This window comes from Ictalurus furcatus, chromosome 9, assembly GCF_023375685.1.
Source record: "Ictalurus furcatus strain D&B chromosome 9, Billie_1.0, whole genome shotgun sequence".
Classification (NCBI taxonomy): Eukaryota; Metazoa; Chordata; class Actinopteri; order Siluriformes; family Ictaluridae; genus Ictalurus; species Ictalurus furcatus.
The window spans coordinates 19,959,848-19,986,071 of record NC_071263.1 but is presented as its reverse complement, the minus strand read 5'-3'; the positions used below and the strand labels follow the sequence as shown (position 1 = coordinate 19,986,071).

The following is a 26,224-nucleotide window of genomic DNA, read 5'->3' as shown; positions in this document are numbered from 1 at the left end:
GGGTTTTATGGGTCTTCTTATTTTATGGCAAAAAGCAATCTCCCTGCCCTTCAGCTTTACTTGACAGGATTCATTTGGGGGAACATTAGGTACACTAAAACGTACACCATTCATTTACACCACTATTACACTAACATCCATTTCATTTATGTGCTCTTTTCTTATAAAACATGAATGTGAACAGATTTATAAATACATTACTTGGGTTCCCATGTTGTTGCAAGCATAAGTTCTTTATGCATGTCTTTCAATAGCAGAAAAGCAGGTAAAGACTGATTATTTCTCGAAGAGGCCCAAGGGAGTGACAATGTTATTTGTTATAATAGATGAAACATACATTGACAACGTTAGCAGGAGGACGTTTAATCCCATTAGACATGCAAAACCAAATTAAGCTAATGTGTTTCACTGGTATGTAATTAGAATGGATGGGCACGCTTGAGTGAGAAAGATGTGCGACATGGGAGGGCTTTAAAGGCAAACAGCCCTTTGGTGTGAGAATTTGGAATAAAAAAAAAAGGCAGCTGAAGAAACCATTTTTAATGGTTACTGTGAGTTTTGAACCTCCAATGCACTTATTCCTCAATCTCACGGAAAAAAATATTTTCGGACATAATAGGTTAAAGTTCAGATGTTGAAAACAGGATCATTATTTAGCAGTGTGAATGGAGAATATTTATATCTTCTGTATGACCATGTGCTTGTTAAAAGTGTAGCGGTTAGAGCTTAGTCATGACCTTAGTTTTTTTAAAGATGCAAGATGATGGCAAGATCTCATTGTTAAGATAGAGGAAAAGTGAGAGTGTTGTACCTTATGTGCAGTATCAGCAAACTGATGAGCACTGTTCATCATGTCTCCAGTTTTCTCCTCCACACGGCCCAGTCTCTCTCCACGCTCGTTCAGTGCCTGACTGGCCTTCAGCACCGCACTACTCACACTGTCGGCTGCAGAGTGCAGGATGCTGTTACCTGTGCACACGAACACACAAAGCAGTAGGATAATGTAAGGGACAGAAAGTGAGATTACACAAGTTCTTCTGTTCAGACCCCCCAAAAAAAGAAGAAGAAGAAGAAGAAGAAAAAAAAGCACCAGCTAGAAACCCTCAGCTGTAATAGACCTGACTTGATAATTATTTCTTTAACAGGCAGAAGTAGAAGAATAAAGAGAAGGTATAAATCAGCTCTCGCTTCATATACAACTGTTTAAAACATACCGTGCTGAAAACTGCATCTCAACCAAGGTCAAAGTTTGTTTCTGACCATAAGCAGTAGTAGCAGTACTTATTGGTCCCAGGATTATCAATCATTTTTCCACATCAACACAGCTGCCTACAAAAAATCTCTGAGCTTTGAAAACTGTACAAAGGAGTGCAAAGTTTCACTTCACTGTAAAAACTCCGTAACAATAAAATTAAAATTTGGCTCAGTGCCACATAAGAAGGTGTATAGTTCTTAGCTCTTTCCTCACTTCCTCCCCTTTCAGAGATTGAGCTGATAATGGAAACCGGAGGATGTTTCTGCACCACATCAACAGAGCCGTAATGTTCAGGGGAGACCATGTTTTTCCTCTGACAAGCCCAACCGTGCAGATGTTCCCACTGACAAGCTATATAATTTGGGCTGCATCCAGACTGCCACTGCTGTTATACTAACAAAGTAGTCCATGGAAGGGATGGTCCTCCACATGCCTTCACTTCACAACCATATATCCAGTGCATTATAAGCACTGGTGTGTTTTTTTGTATAGATACTGTTGCCAAACACACCAAACACTCTCCCACGACACAAAAAAAAAGCTTTCTTCCTGGGTCAGTTTAAAACAAATGCTTCTTCACAGAAGCAGAACACATGCATCGAAATGTTCTGTGAGAACAATAGAGGAGACTTTGAAAACAAAAAGCCGCTTCAGATTAGTTCAGAGAACAATGTGTCGGAAGGCAGCAGATGGGACGGACCAGACAGCTGAAAATACAAAGGTTTCATTTGACCCGAGATGTGAGGTGGTGATTCAACACAAAAACTTCTATGCATTGATTTAACATTTATTAAATGCATGTGTGACTTGACATTTAAATGAAATGCATAGACAGGCTGACAGCTTGTTCTGCATTAAAATTTTATTTTATTTTTTTAAAACATTTTGCATATAAATCAATTATTCACAAATGCTTCGAAGTAGATCCATGTGTGTCTTTACTGCAAAAAGAACACCTGACAACCTAATGGAGGAGAAACAGAGCCATCTTCACAGTGCTGTAACAAAAGGGGAGGCTTCAGCATCGCCTTCAAACAAAGTTAACTTCAATAAAACAACCCACAGGTCTATACATATATAAACACATACTCCTGGGGGAAAAGGTGTGTCTTTAGTTTGTAGAATATCTTTCAGAAACTGTTGTAGTGCACAACGTGTGAACTCCCCCTCTATCTGGTGGCCCTATGGTGGTCCACTTATTGCTGGAATGAGATGAACTAACACAGTGAGCAATGACTGAATACAGTCAATAATTTTATACATACAACATGCATCTAAATAAAGAACACATTTTAGAGTGTGTCAGCTTCTTAACAAAGCTGTTTTTCTTTTCCTATTCAAAATGGCATATTATTTTGGTATAGAAGCATGTCCAAATTCAGGTCAGATGCACTTTTTATATACAGTCAGGTCCAAGAATATTTGGACATTGACAAAGCTATATAGTTGCAATCAAAATTATTCAACCCCAATAGCAAATCAGATTTATTGTAAAAATGTACAGACTTTCAGCTGTTTGTAATGAACAAATAAACAAAAGGAATTGAAATGGTTCAACACAACGAATGCTTCAAATGGTTTCCCCAAATTCAACTGAAAATCCAACTTATAATGACTACTCCAGTTTCAAAATTATTCAAACCCTTCATGGCAAGCATATGCATCTCCCCTTCCTGAGATGCATAGCCAGACACCAGCTTCTGGCAGCGTTCCTGAGGAATCTTAACCCATTCCTCATGAGCAATGGCCTCCAGTTCAGTAATATTCTAGGGTTTGTGTGCTGCAACCGCCTTCTTCAAATCCCAACACAGATTTTCTATGGGGTTCAAGTCAGGTGGCTGTGATGGCCCTGTAGAATCTTCAAGGACTTCTTCTGCAACCAAGCCTTGATGGAATTTGAGGTATGCTTGGGATCATTGTCCTGTTGGAAGGTCCAATGGTGCCCTAGCTTCAGTGTCGTCAAAGATGGCATGTCGTTTTCTCCTAAGATTTCCTGACACTTCAATGAATCCATCTTGCCTATCCCAACGCTGCAGGTTTCCAGTACCAGGCAATGCAAAGCAGCCCCAGAGCAACACCGAGCCACCACCATGCTTGACTGTGGACAGAGTGTTCTTTCTTCATTCTTCTTCCTCCAGACATACTGCTGATCCATTCTGCTGAAAAGTTCCAGTTTTGTTTCATCGCTCCACAGAACAGAATCCCAAAACTTCTGTGACTTATTTATATGATTTTGAGCCGACTTTTCTTGTGCATTTGGGTCAGTAGTGGTTTACCCCTTGGAGTTCTGGCATGGAAACCTCCTGCGTTTAGTACGTGCCTTACTGTGCTCACTGAAACCTCAGTGCCTGTTGCCACCAAGTCTTGCTGCAGGTCTTTTGCAGTCACTCGAGGGTTTTTCACAACCTGCCTTCTCAGAAATCTGGTTGCAGCCATTGAGGGCTTCCTTTTTTCTGCCCCATCCAGGTAATTAATGTACACTCAGCAAACCCCTAGCCAGTTCAGGTATTTCATGTGTTCTAACTAAAGCACACCTGGTGCAACTGATGAAGCCCTTGTTTTAGTTGCATCAGGTGTGCTTGAGATAACACCTGTTTTGCATATTTGTGCTGTTGTGAGGGATTCTATTCAGGGGGTTGAATAATTTTGAAACTGGAGAAATCATTATAAGTTACATTGTCAGTTGAATTTGGGGAAACCACTTGAAGCATTCACTGTGTTGAACTATTTCAATTGTTTTTGCTTGATTTATTCATTGCAAACAACAGAAAGTCTGTAAATTTTGACAAAAACCTGATTTGCAATGGGGGTTGAATAATTTTGATTGCAACTGTAGTTATTTTAGCTGTCTACCACAGTACACTGGAGTTGAAATGAAATAATGAATATTCCCTCATTATTTTACTTACAAGTGAGCAGATAAAAGGTCTAGAGATGATTTCAAGTATGGCATTTGCATCGTTTGTGATGATACACTGTGTTTGGTTTTCACGCATGATACCCAAACATCTCATCCTTGGTCTCATCAGTATAGGGGGGGTGACTACATATTGAAATGTGGGGTTTTTTGTGACCCAAGGTTATTTGATGATTTTAGACATTGATGAGGACCACACAATTGTTATGTAGGCCGTGATAAATAAAAACATAGAATTAAAGGAGCATACTTTTTTCCCATGCCTCTATTCATTCGATATGTATCCATTCCAAATGAACATGCGTGTTTGAAATCAGAGACTTATCTAACATTTTCTAATGCTAATACTGCTATTGTGCACACTCACTAATATGTTTCTTATGACTGCTCCAGCTGGATAATTTGACCTTTTTGCTATGCATCCCACAGAAAAAGGTTTTGCTGTGGGTGGAAACTTCAAGAGAAATTTGTTTCTACAGCTTTGATGTCAGTGTAACGTGGGCATAACACATACAGTGCCATCCACTAATATTGGCACCCTTGGAAATATGAGCAAAGGCGGCTGTGAAAAATTGTCTTTATTGTTTAACCTTTTGATCTTTTGTTCAATAAATTCACAAATATACTTTGCTCTCATGGATATCAAACAATTGCAAACAAAACACAGGTTTATCAAACAATTTATACATCTTTGATAAATGTGTGTGCAACAATTATTTGCACCCTATGAATTCATATGAGAAAAATATATATGAAGTATATTCCCATTGATAGTTTAATTTTTATTAACATTTTTAGTACACCTGGCTAACTAGGAACAGGAAATTGCTCAACCATGACTTCCTGTTTCACAGAAGTATAAATATGAGGTAACACTTAGTCATTCATAACAATGAGTAAGACCAAGGAATATATCTGTGATGTGCGGCAAAAGATTGTTGAGCTTCACAAAATGAGAAGTGGCTATAAGAAAATATCAAAAGCATTAAAAATGCCCATTTCCACCATCAGGGCAATATTTAAAAAGTTCCAGTCAACTGGAAATGTCATGGAATTGGACGTGTGTCAATATTGTCTCAACGCTCATTGAAGAGGATGGTTCAAGTGGCCAAAAAATAACTGGAGAATTGTAGTTAGCTTGTTATCTTGGCAAAGGGAGGTATCACAAAGTATTGACTAAAAGGGTGCCAATAATTGTTGCACACCCATATTAAACAAATAATTTTTTTGGATAAACCTGTTTTTTGTCTGAAATTGTTTGATATCCATGAGAAAAGAGTATTTTTGAATTTTTTTTTCTAAAAGATTACAAGTTTAAGCAATAAAGACAATTTTTCACAGCGTTCTTTGCTCATATTTTCCAAGGGTGCCAATATTAGTGGAGGGCACTGTATCATACAGGAACTTTTTCACTTTAACAAACTGTAACAGTCTATGTTTTCTGATAAACATTCATGAATAGATCTATTGCTCACACACAAAAAGGATTTTAGAGCAGAGTACAACAATCTAAGCAGTCATTTGTAAAAGACTGCTGTAAAATGAACCCGGTAACAGCTCCTGACACAGTGAGTTTCAGAGATATTGACAAGGTGAATGCTCAGCAGACTGAAGCATGCTGAGAGGCAGGTTCATCGTGCAGAGATATGACTACAGCGCAGCACTAACACCAAGCTCCAGCCTGCCAAAAAGGGAAAACAAAAAAACTCCACAGTTACACAGATTACTCTTTAAATTCATGCATTAATTCTACATAATAATCTGACCCCACAAGTCTGCTGTTCAATAATCTCTACTATTGTCCTGGCTTTTATGTTTTGTCTCTGGAAAAGTATTATGTTGTCCTAGTTCAGGGACTTCAGATAGAAGAAGACCAAAGACAGGAACAGCTCTATTTGACTAACTGACTACTCAGATGTTGAAAACGAGCTCACTTCTGTTAGTAAAAGTGATGTTATGATAAATTCTTACAGAACTAAAAAAAATATAACCATCTTACAACTGCAGATGTCCAACTGAAATTCAATGGCAAATCTCAGAGTCTTTCTGTCTGCTTACCTGCTTGAAGTAGGACACCTGGGTCCGACATAACTGTCTTCCTCATTCTGTTCAAAAAGATCTTGCAACGGTAAATGACTGAATTTACTGATTGCTCTTCTGCTACAGAGAACAACAAAGAAAAATGGCTTGGTGACTTGGTGGTTTATTTGAATAATTTGATGTTAATTTCACTCACAGGTGTTAGCGTTTTCATTCTCTTCCATTTTCAATCCAGTTAGTCTAATTTGGGCCACATTTACCAAATTATAGGGTTTCCCTTCTGTTGTTCATTTGCTTTCTTCTCATTGTTAATGACCAATTCAGTGATATGAACAGAGACATTGAAACACTGACCAAAAAACCATCCTAAAACTAAAAGGTTTCAATCCCTTTCACGGTTATATTCATTGCATATACACCATTATAAAACACTCTTCTAATGTGAATGTGTAACAGCTTACTTTATTTAGAGCTTGGCTTAATAAATGTTCGATCTGGCAAATTTGGCCCAATGTGTTATTAAATAATACAATTATGTTAAATACAGCCTCTAAAAACAATCCCAAATCAATGTTTTCCAGGAAAAACATTTTTTAATCAACATTAATTGATTATAGAAATTAGTAGCAGAACTCTGTTTTCTATCATTATTTATTTATTTATTTATTTACTTACAATTTATTTTATTATTTCTTTTCCTGTGGATTGGCTGCAAATTTCATAGAAGTTTTTAAAGTCAACCTCTACTTTGTGCCCCGAAGTTTTCCGCTACAAAAGGAATACTTCCAACGGAGTCAACAGATCACTGGGATGCTAAAGATTTTTTTTTTTTAATGTAGAAATTAATGGTAGGCAAGGCAGCATTGAAGAGAAAGCTTAAAACACTTTGTTCTGCCTCAAAGGTTGTAACCGTCTGGCACAGATAGTTTACAAATTGTTTTGCATCAAAACCTGCACTGTGAATAACCTAAAAACGACCAGCCGTTACTGCTTATCGAACATGCAGTCGGGTTTCTTCTGATTAAAGTAAGGATTTAAGGCCATACATAAAATGTAAAATCCACAAAGCAACGTTTCTAATCAGAGGAAAAGGGTGCTGCTAAAAACTGGCAGGAACAAGACAAAAAAGCTGAAATACTAACCTTTGTTAACAACTGTAAAGATCTATAATAATGCACATTCAGTGTTCTGAAAAACTCACCTACAGCTTAAATCATTCAACAAATAATGGTCAAACAATAGGAGACATTTTACATGCTCATGAAAAGGCAGACTAGTGACCAGCAATCTCATCTACAGGAGAGAAGGATTATTCAAATGAATTATGCTATAACGGAGTGCTTTAATTAAAACAAATGCAAAAAAACATCAGTGCTTTAGCCTATAAAAGTATTCTGACCTTTCACCTTAATGTTTCCTAGATGACATCTACTAAATTGTGAAATTTAGGTGAATAGCCTAAGAGGAGTTTAAAAAGGTCATATTTGTGTGTTATGCAACAGACAGAAATGAATGGATCTGCCCCATATTCAGCAAAACATCATTTATAAAGAAGTCTAAAGTTCTAAGAGGGTTCCAGAAATGTTTCTTGGAACATTAATGATGAAATAAAACAAAACATAGAATAATAGAATAACTTAATAAAAATAACATCTTGGTTTATGTGCATTTGTTAATAAAGATATACAGCTTTGAGGCAGAGTGCTGCATATCAGGCAATAATGAAAACTCTAAATGGTCCATACGGGGTATTAATTCGAACTGAAGTCACATCAGCACCCTTGAGCAGCAATTATATTCAAAAGCGCCATATCTAAAAACATCCAAGGTGTAATATCTATTTAAATACTTCAGGCACATTAAGCTTCTGACGATGTGTCCAGCACAGTTATTGTCCCACACCTGAGCAGCTTCATGATATTTGTTTTGCACTGGTGTGAGACTTAGACTGTAAGGGACAGAAAGGTCCTTCCTTCATTATTGCCATGAAGCTGAACTTCTGTTTTCTACCATGTAATCATGCCAACATTATTTTAATACACTGTACTGACTCACTGAAACCCTAAAGCATAAATATCCAGATGTTCTCCAGTCTCCTCAGTGTTGATGCTGTAGCAGCAGGCATGTGTCCGATCCAGCTGAGAGTGCTTGCTCTCCAGTGGCCTGCCTCATACTGCTAGCCACACTAATCCAGTCCCCTTAGTACAACAGAGCTTCTGTGGGTGAGCAGTGATGTAAAGCCTAATTTCCAGCTGCACTTTATGGAGTAAAAGGGAGTTTAAGACATTACCAACGGAAAAGGGACGAAAACTCCAGAGAACACCAGTTTACGTTAACCCCTCAAACTCACTCTTCCCTCTATAACAATACATCTATCCTATTAACTTCACTGTTTATACTGAATGATTCATAGTAGTTACTGAAGGTATAACTCTCCGGGGAATAACCATCAACAGTTTTTTAATAATAACAAAATGAATTTCAAACAAAATCTTCGCATTAACATTTTCATCAGTGTATTATTTGTGTTAATTTCAAATCAGACTGCTTTTTCGGACAGCTCAAATTGCAAAAACAGTAATGGGTCTTCATAGTCATTACTCTTAAGCAAATGTATGAAATATTGTGGAGAATATAACGCTAAAGGGCTCTATTTCATCAACCGCTTAAAAAAATTGTAGGAGGAAAAAGGAATTCAAAACTTTTAGCAATCTAGAAAACATTTTGCTCACAGCACCGGACGCTTACAACGCAATCTGCTGAGAAAAAAAAAAATGATCAGAAGAAGCAGTCTGATGCAATGAGAGAAAACGGCATGCAGCAGATCTGTAACATTGTATGATATGAGCTACAGATCTGTAGGAATGAATGGCAATGTGACCGTACGTTACTCTAACTCACCTCCCAGCAGTTTGGATTGGCAGTTGACAAACTCTGGTTTTCTTTCTGCACTGTAGCGCTGGCACGTGTTGTGTAGGACCTGCACAAACATGCACTTGTCCCCAGCTGAGCCGGCTACCCACTGGTCAAACGCGTTCTCAAATGTCAGGTCAAACTCTGGACAATCCTGTGACATGACAGGGAGAGAGCAAAAGAGTGGGATATGAAAAGTATGAAAAGAACAGGAAAATAAAAAGGAAGTAAACAACAATGCCACTTTGTGAATCCAGTGGGATTGATAAAATTTTTGAACAGCTGAGCACAAGAATGGAGAGGAAGCCCAATGCCACCCACAGGGACTCTCAATGACCATGTGACTCACCCTGTTAGGGTCAATGCCGTTCACCTGCTGCAACTGGTTAAGACTCCACTGGGATCTTCTGACAAATGAGGAAGAGCCCTCAAACTGCTTCACTTTTGTAATAGAGATCTCGGTTGGCTTCTTGTTGGTCACTGAAAAGAGAGTAAAGGAAATGGGTGTTACACAGTCTGTGTATGTGTGAACATGATGGCGGAAACTGATGTTATGTTACAAGGCTTGAATATTTACTCTGCTCTCAATGGAGGCAACACACTTAGGAAGCCATTTATAATTTTATGCATTTAACTCACATGGAGACATGTTTAAATTCCAACTGATCATTATCGTGTCGTCTGACCACCTGCTTAACAATTTTACTTTTTAAAGTGCTGCACTGTTAGAAATCAACCTATAGACTTACTGGAATCCGTGGAAATTAATGATCACAATAAAGCACTGGTCATGTTTGCAATAATAAATGACCATATTTAATTATATTAGCTCATATTCAAGTTCCTTGAAATCAGTATAAAAGCTGCATAAAAATTCATTTATTAATCATTATCACATTAGCAACCCCTGTAATACTGATATTGTAGAAAGCAACAATGTCCACATCATCCCTATAGCAAATGCAACACATAAATGTGTATTACCAGCATCATGATCAGTCTCAGATATTGCAGATGATGTTCTGATAAATCTTGGCATTCACCTGATCGTAAGAACCACACTACTGTCCAAAGAAAAAAAAAAATCAGGTTATGAATCTCTCACCTTTAGGGTTAAGTGTGTTTTAACTTTGCAAGGCACCATGGAAATTAAGTCTGAAGTAACATAATTCAGTCCTACAGGATTTTGCGATTGAAGAAATGAATGCAAAATCAAACAAACTCCGCAATATTCGGGGGCACTTACAACTTTTCAACATTACATCTGGTTTTCCGCAGATTCGGGCCAAGGCGCGTTGTGTGACGTCATCACAACGCACATTCAGTCAAAGCCCTCTTTGATTCCCATGCATCGAACATGAGTATAGCTAAAAGGTCTCATATACCAACAAACATTACTGTGGAAGACCATACAAAATTTTTGACAATTCAAGTAGTTTTCTGCAAAACCAAACACAACACTCAAACATGTCTCATGTGACATAGGCTTGTGATTTGAGTATACATCATCCCTCTCACATGATGTCAGTCAATGTTCTTCCTCAGGAATCTCATGAATTAGATTTCCAGCACTCTACATTCAGGGGTCAGACATCAGAGTTCACACCGCTCTCGGTTCATGCTATGATCCATCTCATAGCAAGTTTTTCACAGGAGGTTCTGCTTCTGTATTGTTTGTAGAAACATCTGTGTCCTTGATGCCTTTTTTTCCTCGCTCTAATATCTTTCAGATCCACTTTTTTCCTCCTTTTCCCTCTCCCACTCTCTTATGCATGTCATCTCCCTTCCTTCACCTCAGTTTCACCTTTAAACTGCCATCTGGAGGAGTCTTTTTGTTTACCGTTACTGAGATCTCAAGGGATTGATGGGATCTACATAGAAAACTCCACCTCAGCCCCCATACTGAAGGAGGAAGCGTATCAGTTTCAGAAGTCTAACATGAAGTTGGATTATCACTACCCAGACCATATAAATGCAGCTTTATAAATGAACTCAATGTACAGTATATTTCAATTTAAAAACTTATGTCTGCATAAAATATAGTATAAACAAGGGCTCTGTAATTTAGTGTAAATACATTTCTATAGCCTTTATAAACAATTCAGCCTACACAAAAGCAAGCACTACATGAGAGCTATAGGCTTGATGAATATTAATTTGCTCATCTAATAAAAGTGTCAGGGTAGTTAATGGAGACTTGTGAAATTTAAAACTAAACTGGAAGTGCGTAAGAGGCAGTGAGGATCATCAATCCGAAACATACAGCTTAAAACAGCACACAACAGACTACTCCGTAAAGTGCTGCATTTGTGAGAACAGCAGAAAAGTAGCTTCAAGAGAACCACCAATTTAGGGTTGTGACCATTTTTCATTAGATTAAGGATGATGAACTGTTAAGAATTTAGTCAATTACATTATAAAATAACTAACAACTTCAGTTTCTATAAGGCTCATATAAAGTTATTTAAAATTCTACACAAGGGTGTGCAATATAATTATTGTGCACACAATTCAGCAATAATCTTCATGAAACAGAAGAAGCAGCAGTGAGACAGTAGACTTGTCTTTACAAAGAAAGGCGATGTTGTGTATTTGTGGTACTGTGATGCTCTCCTGAAATATAAGAATAAGGTTGACAATGTTACTTGAGCAGACCTGCAAAACCTGCACATGTTCACATGCATATTTCTTGAAAAACTAATAGGTTTGTGGATGTGCTCTTTGGGATGTTTTACAAATGTTCCAACGCTTTTTCTAAATGCTACTAGCTGCTAAATCCAAATTAGCTTATGTATGTTAAGTTAGTTATATTTCATCTTTCATTTTCCTTTACAGTGAGTTCTCAATAAAGCCAGGCACAACAAGTAAGTGTGGGACATACGCTCCTACTGAATTTTAAAACACAGCTACAGAGTGCTTCAAAAGAGGAGAAAAGAATACTTCTTCACATATTATGGTACCACAAACTTTCCCACATTCTTTGTGAAGACTGAAACACTGCAACTAAAAGTCTCTTTTGGATGTTGCAAAATAAAACTGATGTGTGAGCGGTTTTCTGGAACGCCAAAAGCAAGTCCGTCTAAAGCACAGCGAGTACCGTGCTTTGCAAAATGCCAAAATTCCTTCGAACCAAATCCAAAACCCAAAGAGAGAAAAAAAAGACATTTATAAAAAAAGAACCTGAATAAGAAATATGTTTTGCATCATTCAAGAAGTGAGGACATTCTGTTTTCACCTTTTGCAAGCTTCAACAGCTTTGACTGATAAATGTGTTATTGCCATATTTCACAGATTTGCTGTTCATCACAGAATTTTGTGGCCAGCTCAGTTTCAATGTGATCTGCTGCCAATATTCAAAAGGCAGTTATGCAACGGCCAAATAACATGGGAGGTATGATGCGAAACATCTTTTAATATGCATGTGAGAGCTGACACTCGTGTTTTAATTTGGAAGAATATTTGCTTGAATATTCAATCAAGGTCCATCATCTTGCAACACTCAACAGATCGCTGAAGCACAGTTGGGTTCAGGTTAACATCTCTCACAAACACTTAAGCAAATCAGTCATGCAGCTGTCTCCTCCTGCAGTGTTTAAACATCACATCTTCATTTCCATTTCAATAGTCATTACAGTGTCACCGGGGGAATTTTCCAAAGAGCCTGCCTTACAATGAAATAAATCTTTGCATAGGTCACAGTTGATGAGAATGTAGTATGAATAACATCAGGTGAAAACACTCTCCGTAAATTCTGTAAACATCCCAACATCCAAAATGAGAGATACAGGTAAAGCTGGTTTATTTTTAAGTGCTTGGACTTCCATGTGAAAGTGGGCCAGTAGTTTTGACTAACAGTAGTATAACTTCATTACATTACCAAACAACAAGCCTGCCAAGTAAAGCTCTGAGATCCTACAGCTGCTCTCTCTTGGGCACAATGTGATTAGTGAACATGACAGAACTTCCAGATTACTTAGAACTTGCATTGTTGAACAGTGGACTAGCTCAACAAAACAGACTTCATATAAAACTATAATGAACTTTCCTTTACTTTTACACTATCCGTTGCTACCCAGATGAGGATGGGTTCCCTTCTGAGTCTGGTTCCTCTCAAGGTTTCTTCCTCTTAATATCTTAGGGAGTTTTTCCTTGCCACCGTCGCCACCGGCTTGCTCAATTGGGATAAATTAACACATTTAAAATCTGTATCCTGTGTTTATATATTTCTGTAAAGCTGCTTTGAGACAATGACCAATGTAAATAGCGCTATACAAATAAAATTAAATTGAATTTCCTGATTTGAATATTCACGGTTACTCCTCTATATATAATGGTGCCAAATATTGCACTTGCATAGTAAATATTTCAGTGATATTTATTCATGTCTATAATGTATCTAATCAGTACAAATATATTATGCAAAAATAAACTCACAGTGATCAAGTGAAGGGTGAAAGAAACATTCAGTAGGATGGCACTGAGGAGGAAGCAACGTTAGAAATCAGTTATTTTTATATTACGTTTTCTACAAATTCAAGTTACTGTTTATATAATATGAGTTCATGGTTAATTATTTTGCATTGAGATTCTGATTTTGAATAATGCCATACATAAAAAAGACAGGATGGTTATGGTCAACAGCCAGTGAAGCTTGATGGAGCATGTGTTTGTGTGTGTCATAGAGGCAAAAGCAGAAACAAGCAGGGCATGAAGGTGTTCTTGAAAATATGTTCATCTCAGATGAACACCTGTGAATAGAGTGGAGGCAGCATCCCACTTATTTCACCAAAACACTCCACACTCTTGTACCACTAGTTCTACACTCTATAGGACTGCCTGACCAGGTAGGTCTTCAATCTGCGTTAACACTGAACTGAACCTAACATCCATCATTGTGAAACATAATCTTAAGTTCTACTCTCAGCTTTCTGCTACAGTGAATCCTGACCATGACACAAGCAAAAGGCATACACTAACCTGGCCTCAAAGTGCAGATTTGCGTAGAAGGTAAGAATGTTACAGAGACTAAAATTACAGCCCGCTCTAAACCTACTCATTCTCATGCAAACAGAAATCCATATAGCTCACAAAGAACAGACAAATCAGCTAAAACTACTTGATTACAGCCATTGTTCAGATGACAGTTAACAGGTTGCTGATGAGGAACTTGGTCTCGGTGCCATTCAAGTGAGAGAGCATTGCTCAATTTCTCCTTTTGAGTCCAAGTCTGCTCTGCTGTTTATCTTTCCAGGGGAGTGTCTGTTTTCCTGGTGAGCCAGATGTAAGATGTTTGATTTAAGCAGTGCTTGGTACACAGTGGAATGAATTTCAAAAACTGGACACATGAGCAGTTCTTAAGATGTTAGATCTTCTGTGAGAGCATCACCTCCAAAAGGGAACTTATCGGGAATTAACACAGCAATGCCATCAGCAGGGCATCAAAACATCTGTTGAGGGAGATGCAATTCTCTACACGAGCCACATACACTTGTATTTCCTGAAGAGAAACTCAAGAATTGTGACACTGTGAACCCTCATGCCAAGCAGTTAAAGGGAAATTCTGGTATTTGTCAGTACTATGTAGTATATTATATATATATATATATATATATATATATATATATATATATATATATATATATATATATATATATATATATATATATATATATATATATATATATATTAGTCAGTAGTGCAGTATGGCATTTCAGCCTCAGTGCTTTATTAAACTTATTTTTTCAATAAGGGCAGCGGTGGCTTTACAGTTACGGCTCTGGTTTAATGTGATAAGTTATGTGTTCAAATCCCTGAACAGACCAAGCATAGATAAACAGCTTGAACAAATGTAAAAGTACAAAGACATCCTGTCTCTAAGATCTCATGCATTACACAAACTCACTGTATAATCCCTGGAACTCCTCACAATGAGAAACCATGAGCAACCAATCAGGATTTGTTAGATTGCGAGTAGAGGAAAAATAATGCATTTCAGAGGATACATATTTGCTAAGGACAAAAGGGAAAAAAATAAATAGAAAAATGCCAAGGGAGCACAATATACACAGTCTGGTAAATACAATTTACTGTTTATCATTTCCCAGAAATAAAAAATAAAAACAAAAGTAGAAAATGTGTAGGTTTGAGAACAAGAAATGACTCATTGGGCTATTCAACAAAAAAGAAATTCTTCTAGAATTCGAATCAATTTCCACATAAAAATGACACCAGACACTATTATTTGCCTTTGTAACTGTAGGGAGCTACTATTTATTAAATATATATTGATATACTAGAACTAGAATTGTATACTTTTGATAAGCACTTCTTTTTGGTTTTGATAATCATGTGTAAATATTCCAGTGTACTACTGGCTTTCTGCAAGCATACTAATGTAAACCTGAAGAGAAATACACTAACTGTTAGCTAGAATGCTGACAGTTTAATTAGTCCAAGTGTACTCTTGAAATACTCCAGGAGCCACGTAAACCCCATTAGTTTCATTTAAGATGTACCAGTAGCAATATCACTATGAAACTTTTTTGTTTTTTAGCATACTAAAGGTGTGTTTACATTTGGTCTCCATTAATCGTCATTTTGGATTAATATGAGCAAGTTCTAATCTAGTCTATGATCATAAAATATTTTTTGTCAAGCTTTTTAAATTGTATTTGGCGAGATTTCAAAACAATCTAAACTCATATTGAACTGGTTTTATTGTGCAGCACTTTGGCATTTTCAAAATGCGCTATATGAATTAAGGTGACCTGACTTGAGTTTTGAGAGATCATCTTACGAGAATACTTTCTACTGCAATTTTGTCAGTGACAACTAAATAGCTGTTACATAGACTTCATTTAAAAAAATAAAGTAAACGCCATATACTTCTACTGAAAATTTTAAGGTGTACTGTACTACACATTTTGTTGTTTTTGAACCATATATTGCATGACCCATTGACAGTTAGGCTGACTCCCAAGTGATGTCCAACTGCCTACTTAAGAGCTTTACCTAAGGCATCACAATTGCCTTGTATATCATTTTTAGTGCACATGTAGTTCATGCCGTTAGAGATTCAGTACATATCAGTATTTACATATGTACTTGAGTAAGATTTATTTTTTTTTTACTCAAAAAAACTCAAAAATAAATGTGAATTTAAAAGCCACCACTGTTTGAAACATTTTACACAAAAACTGGAACAGAGATGGAACCTGTTTAAAACTGAAGTTTTAATAGAGACATGCCACTGCTTTTCAAAACCAATCGTTTCTCACTTCTCACTCTTTGTCCTGTACTTGACCAAACACCACTAGGCTCTTCAGTCTAAGGGACTGAAGTGGTGTTTTGGGATGTGTAGAGGTTTTTCTTTAGCTCCTTCTGTAATGAGAACACCTTAATATGTTTGCATAGTTGAGAAGAATCTCTGCTTTTCTTACTTACATATGCACTGTAAATATAAAACCATGTGTCATTTTCAATTTCCTTAAATATATATATGATTTCTTAGATATGTGTGACAATATTTATATTAAGATATTGTCACTCATCCATCAGTCAGTACTGTTATGGGGGGAATGTGATTGAGTGTCAAGGTGGTCATCAAATGTGTTTAGATTTGGTTTGACATGCAGAGCAGAACTCCTGCTGTTCCTGGATACATGATCATAAACATTTGTGTGTTAAATTTGCATAACTTAAAGGAAACTACCATGCATACATTTTGCTGTCTAAACAAACAGTAAACGAGCTCAGAGCATCAGCATAATCTGCTGCAAGAGATACATACACAGTGCAATTATGTATTGTCAGCATAGCCATGAAAGCTGACTCTGTAATCTTGAATGCCCAAGGGAATCTATCTACAGACACAATAACATGCCCGCAACAGATTGAAACAATCTGCTCTTCTAAAACAGCATTAAAGCACAAGTATTTCACTGAGGAATAGAGGTCACTTAACGGAAGCACTGAGAAGCTCCATGATGAAGATTAGACAGTTGCATCAGAAGCAGCAAACTGAATTTGAATAACTAATCATTGCACAGAAGTTTGAAGAGAAAATGAAAAAAAAAAAATTCTATACAGTATATGGTGTGTGTGTATACACAGATCAGTCGGTTGAAGAGGATGCCACAAGTGACTTTTAAATGGAACAAGTTACTTTCATCTCTGGTGATGAGACAGAGACTGATGTGGATGCTGAATCAAAGTAATAACTCATTTCCCAAGGTATTTTGCAGAAGTAGATACAGTTATACATGTACAAGTAGGCATCCTTGGAATAGAATTGTTAAATGCAATTTTCATGCCTTTCATTTACATTTCATTCATATGTAGCTCTGAAATGTCTTCATTTATACAAGATGTGAAGCCAATAAGAAGGGATTAAACACATGCAAATATATAGGACAAAAGGTAGAACTATTATTTTACCAACAAACAGACTTATATGACAAAGATAAATGAGGATCACTGGATCCTCGTCACTGTGAATCTACCACAGTGCAGTGAGACCTGGGTGCCTACAGTACTAAGGTGTTATTAGTTGCGAGGGCTTCCTCAAAGGGCAAGCCATTTAAAGAGTCATTTAAAATAGACTGTTAATTACAGGCCCTGTCTCTTCCTCTGTTAAGTGTAGGAATAGTTTGTGGCTCTGCAGCATGAAACTGCCCCACTCGACAAGCATGACCTTAGCTGAATCACTTTTTGCTACATTTTCCAGTTTATGTTAAGAGCCTGACTACTATTGAAAGACAGCAGGAAGAAATAAAAATAGGAAAAAGAAAACAATTAATTGACTGATTATTAGCAGTCCATTTAGATCAGTAACATACTATTTCCCCTGCCTGACACAATGATAAATAATTACAACACAAATCAATAAAGTCGGCATAAGAGACTGGGAAATCGAATAAATAGCCTGTGTTGCTATCCAGGAGTATAACTGCCGTCAGAAAAAACTTTTGGAAATAAAAAATGTCTGGTGTGAATCAGTTTTGCTTGATTTCAAATACACAAATTTCTCATGCAGAAAATTTCTTTCACCCATTCTAACCACCAGGGGCAGTACCTTCTAGTACATGTGCACACACATACAGATAGCTTCCAACAAATTCATGAAGTGAATTAATATGATATATATATATATATATATATATATATATTCATTCACTCATATTCTCACTGTAGTTGCATGCCCTTGGGTGCAAGCTGTTCCAAGAATGGTGTGCACCTCATCGACAGAATCCTGCACTGACCAGTTTCCAAATTACAAATTAGACAGCGGCAAGTCACCATTTATAAAAATGTGTATGCGGTGGGGCATGCAGTGCGTCCACCACCATGGAAGGCCCCGTCTTACGATCATATGTAAATGTGGGAGAAGTGTATGCGTTGGAGTTAAGCTTGCCTTGCATCTGTTGGAGGCTAGACGACTTGTGGTTAAACAAAGACCCCTGCCCAAGGTCATACTACCAAGTTCTGTAAACCAATTATTTGACCTAACAATCTTTTATAAAGACGAATCTGCAGTCTTCTGTTATGCCCAGTGCATGCCCTACGATTAAACTTTGAACTGTGGCCATACGATCCTCAGACCAATAAGAGACTGGCCTGCTGGGTGGTGGACATCATCATCATCATGGTCTATAAGAAGGCTGGATGCTAGGCCCCTACCATAATATGCCACTCCACAAGAAGCAATCTTGCTGCCTGAGCAACACCATGCAACTTCAAGCTCTACAAGATTAACTATAGCCATATTGGTTGTGCAAATATAACACTTTTCCAGTGAGTCTGTTCATCAGGACATTGTTCCATACGTTATCAAGGTGATTCTAATCAGCCCTGGTAGTTAGAAGGGATGAAAAGAGCACTAGATTCTTATGTGGTTCAATGAATCCTGGATAACTGCCAGGGTTCATCGTCATCTAGAATAAAACACCAACCCAGGAAAAGCTTGGTGAGAAGGTTCCAGAGAAAGGTGTATGGCTGAATGACAGCAATATTTATTGCAAATCATCTTACACCACTTTGTGCCATTGTTGGAAGGTCTCAGTATTTTAAAAGTTCTTTGCACACATGGCTTAATTAAACCTCAACATCACATTTATTATTTAAATAAGGGACACATCTTTACCTCGAAGAGGGGTTTATACTAATAACATATTAAACCTTGAAATCTGAATCACAGTTATTGTTTGTTGAAACTTTAGCAACAAAATTCAATGACAGTTTGACAGCTTTCTTGGCAGAGAAGGAGAATAATGGTCTCCTATGTGTCTTAGCTAATGCACAGGTGCCCACCCCATCACCCATCCTACTGTGCTGCACTAAAGGCTTGCTGCCTCATTACCTCCTACAAAACACTGCTAACCAAAAGAAGCTAATGGCTTGAAGATGCATTAAAGATCGAAGCAAAAATAACACACAAATGGCAACTCAAAAATATTGCTTAATGTCAAAATCTGTTAAATTGTGCATGACTGTATCCATTTAGGAGTTGTAAATGAGATAGCAAAGCTATTAAAGACAGAAGGCTATGGAAAAATAGAGAGTTGAGAAATCCACCCCTAAACAACGAGGCATAATTTTCTCCACCGTGACACTCCTCAAGGTGTATCCTCAGAAATGTTTTACTGAGGTGCCGCTGAACTGACTTTTAAAAACACCCTTGCAGTCTTGCTGAAGAAGCTAATTAAACGCTCTATCCACAGACAGGACATTAAAGAAGCCAGAGTGCTGGAGAGAATCATTCACTGCGGCAGAGGCAGTGTTACAAATGAACAGAGAAATCATATAGCTGGACCTGGGGAATTAGGAATTACAAGCTACCCACTGAGCTTTGGGTTTAATGGAAAAAGACAAAGTTGTTTTAACACTTTGATTAAATGCTGATCAGCAGTCTCCCCTATTGCATTACAAGTTGTCAAACAGCACAAACTGAAGCCAAGCATGCCCTCTGGGTACTGGCTCATGCAATGCATTATGAGAACAGAGCACAGCAAAAAACATCTTATAGCCTTAACAATAGCACGATTATACTCTCATACATAACTAATGAGGGTAAAAATAGACATCGGGAAAAACAGACAAGCAAAAATAGTTATGTTCAGCATGTTAACACTGGACCACTATCAAGCAGGTAAAATGTCACCAGAATTTAGCACTTTGCAGTCCTTCCAGAGTTCTGCGATTTTAGAAATCATCGCAAAATCAAGGAAACTCGCAGGAGCTTGCAATTTTTCAAAATGAGCACAGATTTTCTCCAGATTTGGGCCAAGACGCATCATGTGACATCACAACATGCATTCAGCCATAGCCCCCTTCGATTCATGTGCGTCGAACATGAGTACAGCTAAACAGTCCCTTCAGGATTTTGTGATCACAGAACTTAACACAAAATCAAGGAAACTGGAGCTTGCAATTCTTCAAATGATTTACCACTGATTTTTCGAAGATTTGGCACAAAAAACTCAGCAAGTTGCACATTTTGAAAGAAGCCGCAGCAAAATCGAGCATTTTTGGCAGCAACAATCACAAAAATAAAACTCCATGAAATCCTGTATGGATTGACTCTGACCTCAAAGATGCAAATTATAGTTAGGGGAAGGATGAAAGATGCTGGCCGCATGCTCCTGAAATGTAAGCAATGATTTAAGGTATCCAAGCAGGAATTCTGAGATCCCAGTGAGACAAATTGGTCTCACAATTTTAATGAACATACAGTCTCACATTCACATGAACAACAGCATGTGGCATACAGAAGCAATACTGGCATGACATTAAATGAAACTGTTAGAAAGAAAGCGAGGTTACAGATGCAAATGTGTACAGCTTTTAAAGATATTTTTTCCTTCGAGACCTACTGCTACTTTTCTAAACTCTGCACTAGAGCAGTTCATAATACAAAAATCAGACATCTGCACCTGCTGCATTCACTGCACTCTGTCCCCGCCTGTATTCTGAGCATTCCTCTTCACTCCAGCCATCAACATCAAAACCCACACACACACACAGCACCGGAGCTGACTAGATGAGATAGAGAGAGGGAGAAAATCGTTAGCACTCCAAGTCTTACAACCTCCTGATGCTGTTCTCTTTAGTACATGAAAATGATCCACTACTTCTAAAGAGATTACAGTGTATATGCTTAGACAACTGTAATATTAGTGATGAAGAAATCATTTTGAAAAACTTGATAACGTGCTGTGACCTTCCTGAACTCCATCTCTCCCCATCTGTCTGTACTCGTTTCAGCATACAGGTCCAGATGTGCTTGGACAGATGTCAAATATGTTAACTTCTAAGCAGGTCCAAGAATGAGGCACAAGCCTTCAACCGTTTTACATTGAACAGCTTTCCTTTTCGGTCACCACATAGTTATTTTCTCAGGCAAGACCACAAGCAATCTGTAGAACACTGTAATCAGGTGTGGGCAGGCATGTGTGTGCAATTAAGAGAAAATAATTACAATCACGATGTGGACACAAAGGAAAAATAAACAGTTACCTACCTACAAGAGATAAACATACACATGCACATCAAGATCAATAATGATGTTCTGTACAACAGCATAATGTACATACGCATATCCTTGAATAATGTCCTCATGGAGTGAAGAAAACATCATAGAACATGACGTGAATTGAAAATACTGTGTTTTATGTGGCTGATATCACTGCTTGGCCATCTGCTCCTTTTAAAGCAGACTCTGGGCTCTTTAAAACATTTAGCAAAGCGACAAATCCAACAATGACCAAAATAAAATAACTGCTCAATCTGTCTATATTTACATGCTGCAGACCTGACAGACAAGTGAAACGGCAGGAGGATCTGAATAACATGTGTGGTACGAATATAGTTCTGGATTAAAAGGGTCCAAACTAGAATAATCCAGCACCACCATTTATTTTGTTATAGTAGTTAGGACAGTAGTTAGAACCAGTTGTCACAACATCTACAACAGAAAGACAGACATCTGGTGTGGTTTCGTGCCTTTCGTCAACTTCTTAATAAATAATTAATCGGCATTACCAATATGGACAGCTTCCTGGACGAGAGACGAGGCTGGGTAGATTCCTGAACAGCATGTCTATACAGTGCTACATTAAGAGAGAGGTTGAGCTTTTGGTGAATACGCTAAACCACATATTAGCACTGATGAGCTCTGGTTTTCTACAGATTTGCCTCTACTGATAAAGCACTCAAACATTATTTGCACTCCATTATTTTCCCATTACACATTTACTTGCTTATTCATGAGCACTTTTACAAGTTGCCTGTAAATTAAGTGCTATAAATATTTACTGAAGGAATGCTGCTTTGAGAGTAAGAAACTGTAAAACAAAAGACTCACTGGAACAACAAAAAAAAAAAATATGCAAAAAAGAAAAACCTCCAAACCAAATCTGAAGTCTTTTTCTAAGTGTACAATTAGCATACATGTTTTTCCATCCTCCCCTAGATCCTTAATATTAACATGTGAGTGATGGATTTTCATCTCCAGAAGCTTTACATCACTGCCTAAGTCAGACAATCATTTTCACGCCATCTTTCTGACTTCTTCCTAAGACATTCACTAAGGCACTGCACATCAGATGGAGTTTCAGTCTGGTGATTGGAATGCTTGGCAGCATGGCTGAAACAGAAAACATGAGCTAACACATCAACGGACAGACAGCGCCCTTGAGTGGGGTCACAAGACTATCATGATGTGGAGAAGTGAAAAGTGATATTTTTCCCCAGCTGCCCTTTGCAATAGCAAAATTGCATTTTCCTCTGTTCCAACAATGAGCAGAGTTATTGAATTAAAAAGGAAGTAAAGGATGTGCTTGGATAATATTTCCTTCCTTGGAAAATATTACTGAAAGAGCTGGAAGAGCTAGACTTCAGACTGAGCAGAAAAAAATAGTTTGGTGTTCTAAAGCATGATTAAGAGAATAAAAAGTAATTTGCAGTTCTACAGATCCCGGGTCCCAGATTTGATCCAGAGCTCAGGTTACTGCCCGTGTGTAGTTTTACATCTCACCGTGTTTATGTGGGTTTCTTCTCGACTCTCAAGATGTTGGTAGGTGGACTGGGTACACTAGACTGCACCTAGGTGTGAATGTGGATGTGCATGGAGCACTTTCATGGACTGGTGTCCAATCACGTATTCCCACCATGCACTCAGGTCCCAGGATAGGCTCCAGATCCACCTCAACCCTGACCACGATAACATGCTTACTGCAGATGAATGAATGAATAAATATAGTTTGCAGTTTATATTGTGTAGTTTAGTGATCGCTGGTGTCGAAGGACAAAGCAGACATCAACAGATTTGTGATCTAAAAAACAAACATCTTAAGTAGTCAAATATGATGTCTTTTAGCTGAACTGCAAATCTAAAAAATGAACTGTGGCACATTTTATAAAGGCCAAACCAGAATGAACCCTTCAATATTAGACCGGTGCCCAATCAAAATATGTATTTTATGTACTGCCACAGAGATGTCCAAGCTGTCAGGGAAGGTCTAAGAGTTCCCATCAGTGCCCTTCAACAGAAATACCAAAGTCATAAATGTCGGGGCTCCAAGCATGCCACTGAAGGAGGAGGCTGTCAGCACCGTGCAGTGCCCTGTCTGTAGCTTCAGCTCAACGCGAGCAGCTCCCAAAAAGAAATGCCTGTTATAATCGTGTCTAACCTTTAAGAGTGCCCTAACCAAACTACAGCCTGTCAACAGGAGCCAGAGCCCTGCTGGCAATAGTGCAGATGCTGAGGAGATTCAGGGCTTCATTCAAACAGCTGGTTTGAGCATCATGAGCATGTGGGCAGGAGTGTGCATGCTATCCTCATGTCAATGTTCCATGGACCGTATATCTGTAGGCCATTAATCAAACTATAGTGCTCTTTGTTCTTACAATGAGCAAACATAATTCTCATCAATGCAAATTGACTGTCAGCCTCCTAACAGCCCATTTACTGTATACACAAAACTTGTTCGCATGCATAACGTGTTCAGTGAATGCACTTTACCTACACTAGTAATAAACTGAATGTGAACAAATAGCTGCAAGGTATATAAAATAAAATAAAAAAGAAGCCCTGTGAATGCAAAAATTTCAGAGTCTCCAAATACTCTTTTATAAATGTATGAATAATTTATACTCTACAACTAGCCATACCATATATGCCACTGTGAAAAATAAATAAACTGCCATTGTATTTGGTAGGAATTTAAATCTCCTGCAAGAGATACACTTTTAGTGACAGCTCCAACCTTGTGTAATGTCTAACTTTATATCTAGATCTCATACACCATCTCAGAAAAATAAGAGTTTGGAGGCAGCAATACAACCACTGGAATGCAGAAGCCATTCATAACCAGACTAGAGGTGAGGCGTTACAGGGTAGCGTGGGAGCATATGGCATTTTCAGGGCCCTGGTGGGCAGCAACCCGAGTCCCTGCCTTCCTGCTGGGTTTGTGTGGGAACAGTATGAATAAGTCCAGCTGTTGGTTTGGGTGACCTTCATTAACACAATAAACACTGGCACCAGTCACAGCCAGACACTGTGCAATCTTTAACAAAGCTCCAGCACTGCCAGCAGAGCCGTCCAAAAGGCCCCTGACAGATCAATGTGTCTAATAGCTTGTTATTACTGTGGGAGTTATTCAGTGCTTTTCAAATCATTGACCATGCACTGATTGTATTAAATGGTAATAATGGTGTAAAAAAAAAAAAGCAATTATTGGTTTCACAAAGAAACATTCTGAAATGTATTAAACTACCATGACTCAATGCTCCCTCCACAAAATATATCATCTCTGCCACCGACATGAAATGTAGATAGATCCTCATGGTAGACAGATCCTTTTCTTCAAATACAAAATGCCTGATTCAACCACCACCTCAAACAAGAAGCAATTTGATTTGAGAATAATGTGGAAGAAATAACAACAGGGAATAAAAGGGAAAAAATGACTGCCCTGGTCATTGGAGACAAATACAAAAACAGAGACACCAATAGCCATCTAATTAAATTTATTGTCTGGAGGGAGGCACTAGCCAGGATGTTTAGTCAGCAAATGAAATCCTATAACAGTCATGTGTACATTAAGTTACAGACAACAAATTGAAGTCCAAGTTAAAACCATTAATGAACAAGCATAGCAGATGCTTGCAGGAATATTCTGAGTTTAAAATCCATTAGTAATGATGTTTTTTGAAGCTTTGATTGCTTAAATATAAACTGGATGTTACACAGTGCAAATGAAATAAAAGCTGCTCAGGAAAATCTGCAGCAAAGTAGTGTTAAAGCTGGTAAAAACTCATCAGCATCAGCTTCTCCAACTAAATCTTCTTTAAATCACAATAAAAACAAAATCAAACATTCTAAAACAGTGGTCACCAGTCCTCTTCCTTGAGATCTACCCTTTTGCAGGTTTCATCTCCAACCAAAATCCTCTGTTTTATAGTTGATCAATTAATTTTAATAAGTAGATGGTTAGGTGGGCACGATCATGTTTGCAGCTAAAGTCTTCAGGAAGGCAAATCTCCAGGAACAGTCAGTATGTTTAGATGAACAACAATAATCCGATAACCCGATTAAGACAATACCTTGATTAAGAAACTACCATGTAAACAGCGATTATGCCTTTAATCGGATTAAGGTAATCAATAATCGAAGTAAACACAAATCGAATTAAGACGTGTGGAGTATTCCTGTTTTAATCGCATTATCGAAGTGTTACAGACATGTACACACCTTAATCACACTATTAATATCGTGTGGGAGTTTTCACTGCATTTTGTGACAGGACACACACACACACGGCAATGCTCAACCGTTTGAGGGCAAACAAGAGAGCACGGCTGTGTCCCAAACCATGTACTTACCTACTATATAGTAGGAGAAATACATGTATATAGTAGGCGAGATGCACGTATTTTGGCTACTATATAGTAGGCAAGCATGCAGTTTAGGACGCAGCCGACGGCTTCAAGCAATCGTCTATTTGCACGTATAGCATGACAAATAATTAACTGCACTTGAAGCTTTCGTAAAATTAAAAATGAAACATCCATAATTGTATACGGTACCATAACGAAGACGA

The 26,224-nt window shown here is 37.8% G+C and overlaps 1 protein-coding gene across 2 annotated transcripts in view; it reads right to left on the bottom strand.

The window, feature by feature from the left end:
• stxbp6 (syntaxin binding protein 6 (amisyn)) overlaps positions 1-26,224 on the bottom strand; it is a 60,629-nt gene that overhangs the window by 5,731 nt on the left and 28,674 nt on the right. Inside the window, exons 3-6 of one of the 2 annotated variants that reach the window (XM_053632114.1) lie at positions 9,475-9,605; positions 9,114-9,279; positions 6,231-6,326; positions 812-969 (exon numbers count right to left, since the gene is read on the bottom strand). In XM_053632114.1, the coding sequence (XP_053488089.1) occupies positions 812-969; positions 6,231-6,326; positions 9,114-9,279; positions 9,475-9,605 (551 nt within the window). The remainder of the gene's footprint in view (positions 1-811; positions 970-6,230; positions 6,327-9,113; positions 9,280-9,474; positions 9,606-26,224) is intronic. The other variant, XM_053632113.1, reaches the window with a different exon arrangement.